This window comes from Octopus sinensis, linkage group LG5 (genome assembly GCF_006345805.1).
Source record: "Octopus sinensis linkage group LG5, ASM634580v1, whole genome shotgun sequence".
NCBI lineage: Eukaryota > Metazoa > Mollusca > Cephalopoda > Octopoda > Octopodidae > Octopus > Octopus sinensis.
The window spans coordinates 128,009,429-128,024,895 of NC_043001.1; the positions used below are offsets into that span (position 1 = coordinate 128,009,429).

At 38.1% G+C, this 15,467-nt stretch overlaps 1 protein-coding gene across 1 annotated transcript in view; it reads left to right on the forward strand.

Annotated features, from left to right (window-relative positions):
* Positions 1-15,467, forward strand: part of LOC115212363 (polynucleotide 5'-hydroxyl-kinase NOL9) — a 69,321-nt gene that overhangs the window by 37,214 nt on the left and 16,640 nt on the right. Inside the window, exons 3-5 of the mRNA XM_029781237.2 lie at positions 1,501-2,030; positions 9,478-9,562; positions 14,482-14,579. Coding sequence (XP_029637097.1) covers positions 1,501-2,030; positions 9,478-9,562; positions 14,482-14,579 — 713 coding nt within the window. The remainder of the gene's footprint in view (positions 1-1,500; positions 2,031-9,477; positions 9,563-14,481; positions 14,580-15,467) is intronic.

Below are 15,467 nucleotides of genomic sequence, written 5' to 3' on the forward strand. Positions count from 1 at the left end.
AGTCCTGTTGCCATACAGGGTTTTCCAGTAGGCCTCTGTGTTGAGTCTAAGACCGCATGGGAAGATGAATGGAGGTATAACATCACCATCACTACTGATCAGTCCAAGCACCATGATGTTGACTGGATGCCTGATTTTACCGCTCTCAGTACATGTCCTCAAATTGACATCCAAACACTCTGAAATGTTTGTGTTAGAGCTCCATGTGCAAGTGACTAACAGTACAGCATGTCATTTCCAAATTTTGGGCACAGTGAATTGCATCATGGTGCTTTTTTTCTCACAGACAAGTCCCCAACTGACCCTACTATACTGTATAGTTGACAAAATCAAAAACAATGTGCATGTCCAAAATTAAAAATATAAAATGGCGACAATTTACCCATCACACCCTATATATATATATATATATATATATATATATTGAGAGAGTACTTCGGTTTGTCAAGGGTTACTATTCATCTGCTCATGTGCAGGCTGGCACAGATATTTTTTTGAAGAAGACTAGAAATTGCTCATGCATACAAGTTTCCCCTTTCCATGCCACCAATGTTTATCCAAGAGAAAAGCTGCTGATACTGCTTGACACCAGTTTTGTTGCAGGTATTGCTGTCGGAACAGAAAGAGCTGAAACAGATACTGTAAGACATCTCACCTGACCCTATGACAGTTTTCCTAGTTTACTACCCTCAGTTACTACTTTTTGTCAACTCTGAAAGGATGAAAATACACCTGATATACCACAAACTACACAGTGGATCTAATATGTAGTCTGTATATTATTAATGTTTGTAAGAGTTTGTCTATCGTCTTGCGGAAGACTTTGGTACATCATCAGTCAGGTTTCTGGTCACTGACAACACAATGTTCCGCTCATTCGAAATGAGACAAAAATGTTTTTGAAAATGTGCTTAAAATGTAAGTATTATACCTGGGTTACATACTTTATTTTTAAGAATAATCATAACTGCTCTGAACATTGTACACCTTCACAATGCTTCCTTGAGATTTTCCAGCCCCTTATGAACTCAGCATCCCAAAGTGGACCACTTACATAGATCAGCAGTTATTACTTTGTATAAAGACTGGGTTTCCTTTTTACGTCCTGAATATGCTTTAATTCAGAACAATCATTAACTTTTTACATGACATAAGTGTGCACATGCATATCTATGAGTTTGAGATTTCAGCTGCTGCAAACAAATGAGACTGCATTGCAAAAAAATAGAGCCATCAGACTGATGAGAAAACATTCACTTACCAACAGGTGAGAACCACGAACTCAGTGTAAGAAAATCTTTATTTATTCATATATTCTACTGCACATGTTTCCTTAGTAGTCAGCTAATTGTCATATTTGCACTGCTTGATTTTGAGGATCATCTGAGAATGGCCAGCCTTCCCATTGACTCACCAACTCAATGATATTTACACCTTCATATTACTACAAGCTAATAATGAAAAATTCCTACTTATTAAACCTATTTGTTTATTTTTCAGGCATATCTGGATAGCTCGATGTGAAGACCAAGCCATTGTAAATCTCAAACACCCATTGGAAAGAAACTTGGCTGGATTCTGTGAAATCAGTGTTTTATCTGGTTGTATTTGCTTATTAGATGCGAAAATAGTGCCAGATGGACAGTGGCATCCATTATATTCTCCACACGACCATACACCTCTCAAGTTGGTGACTCTACATTCGTGTGGTAAGGATGGTCTTGTCATCACCAAAAAGAAAGTTGCATCGATGCTTTCAGAGTCAGACAATTTTGTAAACAGAATTGATTCTAATTCAGTAATTCTGTTGGTCCGCCGACTTCGGTGGGCTTTCACTGATTACATAAGCACCATTCGTCCATATCAGAGTCTCTTTCAAGGACTGAAGGAGGAAGACAAAACTACATGTAACCAGACCCTTCAGCCATTTGGTATAAGTTTCATTGCTAAATCAAATATGCCAGATTATACTTCTTCAGCTGAGGAACAGCATTTTATAGAAAAATGGGAGTCATTAATAAAAAGTAAAGGTTTGTTACAAATTTCTTCTCTCTCTTCACCCATTTTAAAAAGGGGTTTTGTATGCTCCTTTTCTTTGTATTTTTTTCACTTCTTTCAGTTAGTGAACTGTGGCCATACTAGAGTAACAGCTTCAGTTTATATTGCCACCACCACAACATTCATTTCAATTTGGTACTTATTTTATTGATCTCTATCAAACCATTAAGTTATGGGACTTAAAGAAATACGAAAAAAACAGCACAGATATACACACACACTGAGTTCACTTTTTCACTTTTACTCTTTTACTTGTTTCAGTCATTTGACTGCGGCCATGCTGGAGCACCACCTTTAATCGAGCAACTCGACCCCTGGACTTATTCTTTTTGTAAGCCCAGTACTTATTCTATCGGTCTCTTTTGCCGAACCACTAAGTAACGGGGACATAAACACTCCAGCATTGGTTGTCAAGCAATGCTAGAGGAACAAACACAGACACACAAACACACACACGCATATATATATATACATATATACGACAGGCTTCTTTTCAGTTTCTGTCTACCAAATCCACTCACAAGGCTTTGGTCGGCCCAAGGTTATAGTAGAAGACACTTGCCCAAGGTGCCACGCAGTGGGACTGAACCCGGAACCATGTGGTTGGTAAAGAAGCTACTTATCACACAGCCACTCCTGTGCCTGTTAATTTCTGTTAATTTTATTTTATTTGTTTGGTTTATTAGCAGGCCAGTGATTGTGTATTTAAGGTGTAGGCTGTGGATCAAATGATTAAAGAGTTAAAGCCTTCTCTTAGGAAAGCCAATGACAGAGTGTCTCTGATGTTGCTTGAACTGCTAGAAATAGCAGCCAAATCTACCTCAGATTACATCCTGTATCTTCAAAATAAAGGACATAGTGGATAATTTTAAACCTAGATATGCATTGCTCAAGATAAAGATGAGATGGTTATTGCTTGACTACTTCCTTATCTCAGATCTGCTGAGTTGAGACTAGCATTAAGGATAAACATTAACAATAGCTACAACCAGTCTACTTGACTTGCTTTTGTTAGTGCTAAGAAGTGACCCAGATATGTTAGCTTGGGAAAATAAATGTAAATTAAAAAATATTATTCTAGGAACACTGTATGTATGAAATTGATGGTGATAATTATCATCAACATTTAATGTCCGTTTTCCATGCTGGCAAGTGATGGATGGCTTGATAGGAACTGCCAGTGGCTCGACCAGGTTCCATAGTCTGTTTTGGCTTGGTTATTTTTTACAGTTGGACACCCTAATGCAAACCACTTGACAGAGTGTACAGGGTGCTTTTTACATGGTACCTTGATTTTAGGATCTCGATTCTGTTTTGATGAGTAGGTCTACTTGGTCCTCTGTCATCTCCTTCATAAGATTCAGCATTTTGAGATCGGCCTTCAATGCTTCGTCCTATATCTTCCTAGGTCTCCCATATACATATATATATATATATATATATATATATATATATATATAGTATATATATATATATATATATATATATATGTATGTGTATGTATGTGGCACGTAAAAAGCACCATCCAATTGTGGCTGGTGGCACGTAAAAAGCACCCACTACACTCACGGAGTGGTTGGCATTAGGAAGGGCATCCAGCTGTAGAAACATTGTCAGATCAGACTGGGCCTGGTGCAGCCTTCTGGCTTCCCAGACCCCAGTTGAACCGTCCAATCCATGCTAGCATGGAAGGCAGATGCTAAATGATGATGATGATATATACATATATATATATGCGTGTGTGTGTGTGTGAGAGAGAGACATAAACACCACAGCTTTTATGCTGCTATAAAACAAAATGTGTTGCAACGATTGAATGTCTAAAGATGTTGAATAAAATACCTAATTTCACAAAACAGTTTGTATTAGGAAAGGCATCTGCCTGCAGAGTTTTGTCTCAAAAAATTCTTATCCACCCCATGCCTGCATGGATAAAACAGATAAAAAAATATAATGAAGATGATCTATTTATATACGCATGTGTGTTGGATTGTAAGTATTAATGTGTCTTAGGTTTATCTTAGTTTATTTCAAATTTTAGTGGTAATGTCTGCACTAATTATATTGACTCTACCTTTAGTAAAGAGGTAGCAACATATGCCAACATCACATCATGCTGAAGACGAGGCAACAAATGTCTAAAACTTTTGATGATGAACTTGGGAAATTTAATCTTTCAAATAGCTTTATGAAAAGTATGATAAAAAGAAACTAAAACACTGTTGTGCTTGCAATGGGCAAATCACTTCCATTCAAAGATGAGAATTGTATTGTTCAGGCTTCTGAAGTACTTGCCCCTGAATTAATGTGTAACTGGCTGAATCATCATCATCATCATTTAACGTCCGCTTTCCATGCTAGCATGGGTTGGACGATTCAACGGGTCTGGGAAGCCAGAAGGCTGTGCGAGGCCCAGTCTGATCTGGCAGTGTTTCTACAGCTGGATGCCCTTCCTAATGCCAACCACTCTGTGAGCGTAGTGGGTGCTTTTTACGTGCCACCGGCACAGGTGCCAGATGAGGCTGGCAAACGGCCACGATCGGATGGTGCTTTTTACGTGCCACCGGTGCGGAGACCAGACAAAGCTGGCAATGGCCACAAATCGGATGGTGCTTTTTACGTGCCACCGGCACGGAGACCAGACGAAGCTGGCGGGATATATAATTCTTAGACCGAATCATTGTGATACAGTATGTGACAAGTTTGCACCTGAATTACAGGCACAATTCATCCAAGTCTTCTCTACAGTCTCTATCTGCCCAGTTTCACAACGTGTGGTTCAACCCAAGGAAATAAAAAGTGACATTTGTCTAAGATATATATAAAAGTGACTTCTGCCTGTTGGACCCCCCCCCCCACCTTCCTGCTGACCAAAGCTGTGAATTTGGCAACTGAAAACTGAAAGAAGCTGTTATGTGTGTGCATGGGGGGTTGGAGTGTGTCTGTATATGTTTTTATGTGTGTATATTTGTCTCCTTGCCACAACATTGCATGATAGTTGTAAATCAGATTCACTGTCATGTAACTGCTGTCATTTGTTTCTTCTCTTCCATGTAACCATGTCCAGCCATGGGGAAAGAAGGACATTTGACCATAGAAAATCAGACTCAACAAATTTCGTCTAACCCATGAATGCATGGAATAGTGGATGTTAAAACGATGATGATGATATATATACTTTGGGAAGCTTTACACAGCTCTCACAGTAAATGAACTATTACACTGCTTGCATCTACCCTCTGAAGTCACCCATCTAAACACTAATCATATGTGTATAGCTTAGCTCTGAAAATAATGAGGATGAGGAGAAAAAGGATGGCAGCAAGAGGAGGAAGAGGATTTCTATTTTTCTAAATATACAAAATTTTCCATTGAGCCGAATATATTGCAGTTTTCGTTTCTTTGGTCATTGAAAAAGAAAAATGTTCAGTTAGTTTCTGTTCAGTGAAATGAATTTGATAACAACAACAAAAACACTAGAACACTTAGCTTCCTCAGTTAAGACTTAAAAATGAAACAACACATTCTTCCAGAATATATGCCGGATTTTATTCTATATTGTTGTTGATGAATAGTATTGGTCAGTTTCTGTTTTGTCTTTCCTGTTTTGCTGTGGTCATGAGAACAAATTATAACAGTTATTTTATATAAATTCTATAAAAAGAGGATTGTTTAAAGAGATAAACCAACAATTAAGGCATATCAACTATATTACAATGTGTGTGTGTGTGTATCATCATCATCATCATCGTTTAACGTCTGCTTTCCATGCTAGCATGGGTTGGATGATTTGACTAAGATCTGGCGAACCAGATGGCTGCACCAGACTCCAATCTGATCTGGCAGAGTTTCTACAGATGGATGCCCTTCCTGACGCCAACCACTCCGAGAGTGTAGTGGGTGCTTTTACGTGCCACTGGCACGAGGGCCAGTCAGGCGGTACTGGCAACGGACACCACGCTCAAATGGTGCTTTTTATGTGCCACCTGCACAGGAGCCAGTCCAGCGGCACTGGCAACGACCTCGCTCAAATGTTTTTTCACATGCCACCAGCACAAGTGTCAGTAAGGCGACGCTAGTAACGATCACGCTCGAATGGTGATTTTTACGTGCCACCGGCACGGAGGCCAACTTGTGTAGCACAATTACACTGGCAAATAAGCATGAATGCCTTTACACATATATAGTTAGAGTAATTATAATAGTTACAATAACAGTGCATTAGAACTGACAAGTGGATGAGGTATTGGACTATATATTTCTAGATCATGAGTTCAGTCCTGACTTGAACTCATCAAAAAAACATCATTATTTAATGCCTGCTTTCCATGCAGGGAACACAGCTATGCCTGCATCTTTGAATTAGACCTTATGTGAGGCAAAATAACAATAACTGCTTAACACTATGAATCTAAAGTGAAACACTTAACATCCTTGAAAAGCCTCTCAGGGAATGAGGAGATTATTACATTCTCTGATTGCTGTTTGGTATTTTTTTAAAATGGAAAACATCCCTGCAATAGACTGAAATCTAATCATGGGAGATATTCATTGCTCATTACCTTATTTTTAGAAAACCCAATCTCAGTAATGACCCTTCCTATCTTCTCTCCTCTGCTGAATTTGTTAAAAGGGTTGACTTGGATGTGAAAGTTCTTATTTTGCTAGATCCAGCATATTTTATCCCTAGTTAAGTGCTGCATCAGTTTTCATAGTTGAGCTATGAGTACCATTTAGGGTCATAATGTATTGAGTTGTATAGTTTGACTGAAGGAAATTGGAAAACCATATTCTGCCGCTCTGCTTGAAACAATACCCAAAGACCTATGTGAGATGAGCTAATGAGGAAGCTTCTATGTGGTTACTCTGCCTACTAGAAACCTCAGTCAAATTTCACTCATCACATCCTACAAGCTTATGCAAAGAGGTTTACACTGGACAATGTAGTCCCTGATATACAAAAGACAGGATGATCAGGATTGGAATGCATTTGATCATAGGTCTGCTCAATCAAAGCTAACCTAGATCTAAATATCAACAACAACCAATCATCATCATCAGTTAACGTCCGTTTTCCATGCTAGCATGGATTGGATGGTTCAACTGGGGTCTGAGAAGCCAGGTGGCTGTGCCAGGCTCCAGTCTGATCTGGCAGTGTTTCTACAGCTGGATGCCCTTCCTAATGCCAACCACTCTGTGAGTGTAGTGGGTGCTTTTTATGTGCCACTGGCACAGAGCCAGAGGTGACTGGCAAACGGCTGCGATCTTTTGGTGCTTTTTACGTGTCACTGACACTGATGCCAGTCCGGAGGCGCTGAGATCAGCCATGTTAGGATGGTGCTTTTTATATGCCACCGGTATGGGTATCACGACTACAATTTCCATTTGATTTTTTATTTTGATGTTGATGTACTTGACTCAATAGGTCTCCTCAAGCACAGCGGGTCATCCTATGATCCAAGGTTAGCACAGCAGGCCTTCCTGCGAGCCATAAACTCACTTCATTTGTCGGGTCTTCGCAGTCACAGCATATCTGCAGAGGTCTCGGTCTTTCGTCATAGCCTCTGTGAGGCCCAATGTTGACCACCTCATCCCATGTCTTCCTGGATCTAGCTCTACCCCAGATTCCTTCAAGCAGTGTATACAATGTGGTTTCAATTTTATGTTCTGTGATGCTCAGTTTTCCTTCTTTAACACCACCACCTGGTCCTTGTTTGCTTTTCTCTAAGTTCGCTCTGTTGCAAGCATTTTCACTAAACTCCTGGTTTCCTTGATACCCATTTTTTTCTCTGTAAATGTTAATCCTTTAGCATCTAGATTACTCTATCAAATATAACACTTATTAATTCACACTGTTTTGAATTAATCATACATTCTCATAGCTTCAAAATTTTAATTTGTGATTGTATATTTTTAGAATGACATTGTAGAAATAAGGTGTGAGAAGCCAGATCTGGTCAGTTTCTATATAGAATAGGTAGAATATTTGGGCTGGATATGGTCAGTTTAAATGCTAAGCAGTTAATGTTGGGTATTTGGTTGCACCAATTTTATCCGTCTTTAAGGGCTTGCAAAGTTTGTAGATACTGCCTTTTGCTTTCTGAGTAATTTATACTAACTATGAAGCAATAATAATTTTTACTTCTTGTCACAACTTTCTCTCTGGTCCAGGTAATTTACAAGTCTCACTTTGCTTCGAGAAAAGGGTATAAATACTGTGAATATAAACCTGGTAGAAAATAATGTGGTACTCACTATATCATAAATATTGTGGTACAAGCAATTCTGAAGTCTCAGTTGTTTACAATACAGTTGTCCTAATACCAACAATAATTATAATCCCTTCTGCTATGGACACAAGGCCCGAAATTTTAGTGAAAAGGGCAAGTCAATTATATGGGCCCCAATGCTTGACTAATACTTAGTTTATCAACCCTGAAAGAATGGAAGGCAAAGTTGACCCTATCAGAATTTGAACCCAGAATATAATAATAATAATAATAATAATAATAATAATAGTTGTAGTAGTTCTACTATAGGTAAAAGGCTTGAAATTTTGGAGGCAGGGGCTAGTTGAGTGCATTCACCCCAGTGCTCAGCTAGTCCTTTTTTGATTGATGCTGAAGGGATGAAAGGCAAAGTCAACCATGGCAGAATTTGAACTCAGAGAGAGTGTAAGGCTAGAAGAAATTTGCTATTGGTTTCTAATTTAGACACAAGGCTAGCTATTTTGATGGGAGTAACTTAGTCAAAGTTATTCACCCCAGGATTTGAACTTAGAATCCAAGGGGCTGGAACACACTGCATCATGTAAGAAAGTAAAACATTATCTTACAATCATGAGTGCAACACTAACCACAAGGCTTGTGACCTAATGGTTAGGGTGTTGCGCTCACAGTCTTTAACCTTTTGGCATCCAGTTCAGTTTATAAATATTGTGGTACAAGCAATTCTGAAGTCTCTGTTGTTTACAATACAGTTGTTCTAATACCAACAATAATAATAATGGGTTGGACGGTTCAGCTGGGGTCTGGGAAGCCAGAAGGCTGCACCAGGCCCAGTCTGATCTGGCAGTGTTTCTACAGCTAGATGCCCTTCCTAACGCCAACCACTCCGTGAGTGTAGTGGGTGCTTTTTACATGCCACCGGCACAGGTGCCAGACGAGGCATTATTTTATAGCTTTGAGATTTCGATTATGTGATTGCTTATTTTTAAAATGACATTGTAGGGTAAGTCTGAGAAACCGTATTTGGCCAATGTGAACATGAAACAAATAGAATATTTTTGCCAGATATGGCCAGTTTGAATGCTAAAGGGTTAATAGTAATATTTTGATAATAATTTCTCTTACAATGTTTTTTGAATATGAAATGTTTGACTTTCTAATTTATGGAGTTCATTTTTAACTTAATTTTCAGAGAATCCAAGAATTTTGTTGTGTGGATCAACAAATACAGGAAAATCTACATTTTGCCGAAGATTGTTAAATATCTGCCTTAATATGTAAGTAAAGCTGTCTTTTATTTATTTATTTTTGTTTTTGTGAATTATATAAAGAACTGCAATTAAGATGTATTTAGTAGAATTAATGATCAGATATGATTACAGAGTTTGCATTTCTAAGGAGGAAGGAATTGACAAAATGTGATTGAGAAAAAAAATATAGTATGATGAGTATTTTTAAATGTCAAAAGGAAAATTATCTGATTTAATGACATTTGAGTTGATATTGAAAAAATGCAACTATATTGTTGGCCAAGATATGTGTGGTTAGTGTTTTTTTTAATGTAATTCTCTAGATTTTCTTTTTACGTGCCACCGGCACGTAAAAAGCACCAACCGATCGTGGCTGCTGCCAGATTCCCCTGGCACGTAAAAAGCACCCACTACACTCACAGAGTGGTTGGTGTTAGGAAGGGCATCCAGCTGTAGAAACACTGCTAGATCAGACTGGAGCCTGGTGCAGCCTCCTGGCTTCCCAGACCCCGGTCGAACCGTCCAACCTGTGCTAGCATGGAAAATGGACGTTAAACGATGATGATGATGATGAAATATAGGTGAAAGTCTTTAACTTTTTTAGCATCCAGTCCAGTTTAGTTTGTCAAATGCAATGCTTAAAATCTTCATATTGTTTTGAGCTAATCATGCATTATTTTATAGCTTTGAGATTTCGATTATGTGATTGCTTATTTTTAAGGTACTGAATTAACTTACTAATGTGGGCATGTCTAGTTAAGAAGTTTTCTTTGTAATCACAGGCTTTGTATTAAGTCCCACTGTGCAGCATTTTGGGGGTAAGTGTGATCTGCCATGACCTCCAAACCAATGAATGCTTTGTGAGTAAATGTGGTTGACAGAAACTATGGAACCCTATTGTGTGTGTGTGTGCATTTTCGTCTTTATATTTGTTCTGTACTCCACCTTGTGATAGCCAACGTTGGTTTGTTTACTTCACTGTAACTCAGTGCTTTGGCAAGATAAAGACCAATAGAATAAATGCCTAAAACCTAAAAGAACGAGTGGTTTTACTTGAATGAGTGTAACAAGTAAAAGAATAAAAGGGTTTGTTCGGGTTGTGAGTTTAACCCTTTAGTGTTCGCATTATTCTACCAAAATTAATGCTTCTTCATCCACATTGTTTTGAATTGATCATGCATTATCTTGTAACTATGAGATTTTGATGAGGTAGCTGTTAATTTTTTAAAAGATATTGTAGGGTTGGTGTGAGAGACCAGATCTGGCCAGTTTGAACATAAAACAGGCAGAATGCTTTTAGCCGGATATGGCCGGTTTAAATGCTAAAGGGTTAAATATGCCATAGATATTTCATTGTATTTCTGGATAAGACATTTAATTCTGTTTAATATGAGTTCATCTAACTCTCATTAACATGTAGCAAATTATTTTCTGGAACAGTTACCCATGATAAGACATTATTTAGTTCATGGAGATTTGTCTCTCAATTTCAGCTACTAGAGCCTATGAACTCTTGTGACCATTCCTTCATGTGTTCCTATTTGGCCCTCCCTGCGTCTTTTCTTCTTTTATCACTCTTCATCCCCTCAAAACTGTTCTCTCATTGATGCTGTATCTGACGAAAATGACCATGTCCTTTCTTCTTGTGATTCATGAAAGGATTGAATTTGAGAGGTCTCTAATCTAACTATTGATTTTAACCCTTTAACATTCAAACCAGCTATATCTGATCCAAATATTCTATCTGTTTTATGTTCAAACTGACCAGATTCAGTCTCTCAGACCTACCCTACAATGCCATTCTAAAAGTAAAACAACAGCATCATCAAAATCTTGATGCTGTGAGATAATGCATAATTAATTCAAAAACACTGTAATTAATAAGCTTTGTGTTTGATAAAGTAATCTGAATGCTAAACGGTTGAAGACCAGCTCTAACTGTATGAAATTTCTCTTCTCTCCTATTATGTATTTATATTATGAATACTGTGTGTGAAGATTTAGAGGGTCATGTAATATAACTTTTAGTTTCTTACTCTGTTGTCAGTATTTGCTTCTATGTTATCTCTCCCTTGTTGAACATACTCATCTAATCTCAGTGTTTTTTTTCTGTTCTGAGGCCATCTAGTCATTAGAAACCTGAACTCTGGTGCAGTACCCAGAAAGGCTGTTCAGTCAATAGTTATATATCAGGATATTTATAGCGACATGTTGTGCATGGAAGGAGTCTTTGCATGTATATCCGATGTGTTTTCCTGGGGTCACATGAAGAGCCATTTGTTACATTAGATCTTTGGCTTCCGACTAGAAGTATTTTTTTTTTGATTTTACTATTTATGAAATGGTTTCACTTACTTATAGAGAAAGAAATCTAAATTCATCTCTTAAACCTCTGATTTGGTCTTTCATAAATAAGTGAGGTAGGTCTTTGTTGTAACTCTTATTTTGTTCAATTTTTCCCACTACAAAGTCTTGACATCTTAGAGACTTGATAGTTCTCATTTGGAAACAGTTATCTCCCTTCTTGTTGAATCCGATGGCTTTGGTGTCTGTAATAATCTTCCAGTTACTTTTAAATATTCTGACCATTCCTTCATGTGTTTTTATTTGGCCCTCCTACATTCTACTGTGCGTCTTTTCTTCTTTTATCACTCTTCATCCCCTCACTCTCATTGATGCTGTATCTGACAAAAATGACCATGTCCTTTCTTCTTGTCCTTCAAAAAACATTGTAGAGACTAGTGATTTCATTGCTCACAATGTTAACTGACTTATTTTCTAAAATGCAAATTCTGCTTGGAAACCCTGTTTTAATCTCTCACTCTCTTTCTCAGTCAACTTCCCTATTTGTTATCCAGACCATGAGAACCATAATCTTTTCCTTGTTGATCTTTGCCTCATGTCTGATTCTATTATTTGCTTTATCTTTCCCATGAACCACTTGATACACTGGTTGCATATTTCTCTGAATATATCTGCTAATTTCTTCTCGCACTGTCTTCTAATTCTCTGTAACTTATATTTATTAACTTGATAACTGAGATTCTTTTTGCAATTTTCTCCATGATTCTCTTTCGGATAATTTCTTTCTCTTTTTGCTGATATAACAGAAAGCCTCCGTAGTTTATTTTGGATTTAGATGAGTATGAATTCTTTCATTCCTCATCAGAAATAACTTAGTTAAAACCACGTGACTTTCTTTGATTTTCTCTTGCTTTGCGTCTACTATTGCTCAGAGAAATTACTTTTCCCATCTTTATTGTGAAGACAACTCTTGAGAAAATAAACATTTGGTAGACAGAAACTGAAAAGAAGCCTGTTGTATATATGTATATATATATATGCATGTGTGTGTTTGTGTGTCTGTGTTTGTCCCCCTAGCATTGCTTGACAACCGATGCTGGTGTGTTTATGTCCCCGTTACTTAGCGGTTCGGCAAAAGAGACCGATAGAATAAGTACTGGGCTTACAAAAGAATAAGTCCCGGGGTCGAGTTGCTCGATTAAAGGCGGTGCTCCAGCATGGCCGCAGTCAAATGACTGAAACAAGTAAAAGAGTAAAGAGAGTATCTTTTCTCATTATGCTGGGGAAGCACTGCAAGAAAGTCCTTGCAGGTGCTAAATCTCAGTGTATAGAGTGGACCAAATTTTGTTTTGCTACAATTGGCTGAATCATTACCTTACAAATTTGTATTCTTGTGTATTAGAAATGATTATTGTAAGGCAGAGAGCTCTCAGAATCATCGGTCCATTGGACAAAATGCTTCATGACATTTCTTCCTGTTTTTCTGAGTTCAAATCCCACCAAGGTTAATTTTGTCTTGTGCCGGTGGCACGTAAAAAGCACCATCCGATTCGTGGCCATTGCCAGCTTCGACTGGTCTCCGTGCCGGTGGCACGTTAAAAGCACCATCCGATCGTGGCCGTTTGACAGCCTCGTCTGGCACCTAAAAAGCACCCACAACACTCGCGGAGTGGTTGGCGTTAGGAAGGGCATCCAGCTGTAGAAACACTGCCAGATCAGACTGGGCCTGGCGCAGCCTTCTGGCTTCCCAGACCCCAGTTGAACCGTCCAACCCATGCTAGCATGGAAAGCGGACGTTAAACGATGATGATGATGATTTTTATGGGTTTGATATAATAAAGCACTAGTCAAGTACTGGGTTGATGTAATTAGCTAAGCTTCTTCCCTAAAGAATTGCTTTGTCTTCCGTCAGAATTCAAAATGTTGTTGTTACTGTTGATGCTGCTGCTGTTGAATATTGGAAGAGTCATTTGAGAATCAGAAAAATTGCTTTGGGTGTATTTGTTTTGACTCTTTGTTTTGAGTTTAACCCTTTAGCATTAAGATTACTCTGTCAAATGTAATGCTGATCTATTTGCACTGATTTGAATTAATCAAGTATTATCTAATAGCTTTGGGATTTCGATGATGTGATTGTTCATTTTTAAATATACATTGTAGCATAGATGTAAGAGATGAGATCTGAATGGTTTGAACATAAAACAGGTAGAATCTTTGGGCTAAATATGACCAGCTTAAATTCTAAAGGGTTAAAATCCTACCAAGATCAACTTTGTCTTACATCCCTCCAAGGTCTATAAAATAAAGTACCAGTGAAGTATGGTTTTTGATGTAATCAGTGAACCACCTACCCCAATGTTGCTGGTTTGTGCCTCGCTTAGAAATAATTATTCAAGACAGCTGGCTAAATTGTTAGTGTCAGAGGGGAAAACAATACCTTGTGGTATTTGTTCCAATTCTTTGTTCCGAGTTGAAAACCTTCCAGGGTTAACTTTATCTTTCATCGTTCTGAGTTCAATGAAATAAAGTCTGAGTTTGATGAAATAAAGTGTGTGTTAAATAAATGTAATCAATTAATCCCTCCTTTAAAATTGCTTGCCTCATGTCTAAATTAGAAACCATTATTTATTTATTTATTCCAGAAAGAAAAGTGTCTATTTTCTTGACTGTGATCTTGGTCAAACAGAATTCACACCACCAGGCTGTGTATCCTTGAGTTTGGTGAAAGATTATGTTCTAGGTAAGCTATGTGTATAAAAATATTTCTAATTGTATTGAAATGTTCCATAATTCCAAACCAAATTATTGGTTGTATATATTGTTGTATCCTTCAGTTGGTGAACATTTCCACTCTTTGCCTCTTGCCACTTGACTGATAAGACTGAATAGAAATGGTATTTTATTTTGCAAAGTGAAAGCTAGATTATCAACCACATGCTCATAAGTTCAAACTTTATTGCAGTCATTGGATTGTTTCCTTCACTTTGCTTACTTTGACTAAACAGAAAAAAAAAAATGGGCAAGTTCCAGTTTTGTTTCATGATTGAGTGTCAAGCCAGGAATTCACAGCCTTTGGTAGTTTAAAAGCTCTCTTTTACTGGATGGGAATAACTGTTTTATAAATGATTCACCTCAGGTTTTGAAGAGAGAGGTAAACCATCATCATTGTTGTTTAACGTCCGCTTTCCATGCTGGCATGGATTGGATTGTTTGACTGAGGGCTGGCAACCCAGAAGGCTGCATCAAGCTTCAATCTGTTCTCGCAAAGTTTCTACAGCTGTATGCCCTTCCTATCACCAACCACTCCGAGAGTGTAGTGGGTGCTTTTTACGTACCACCGGCATAGAGGCCAATCAGGCAGTACTGGCATTGATCATGCTTGAATGGTGCTTTTTACGTGCCATCAGCATGGGATGCAGTCAAGTGGCACTGGCAATGACCATGCTTGAGTGGTGTTTTTTACTTGCCACTAGCATGAGTGCCAATCAGGCAGTACTGGCATTGGCCACAACAGTGGCTTCACTTGATTCAACAGGCCTTCACTAGTGCAGTTGATTGCCCAACGATTGAAAGGTATTCTTAAATGGGCTGGTTATGCTGCAGTGGCATAGGCTACGGTTACAGTTTC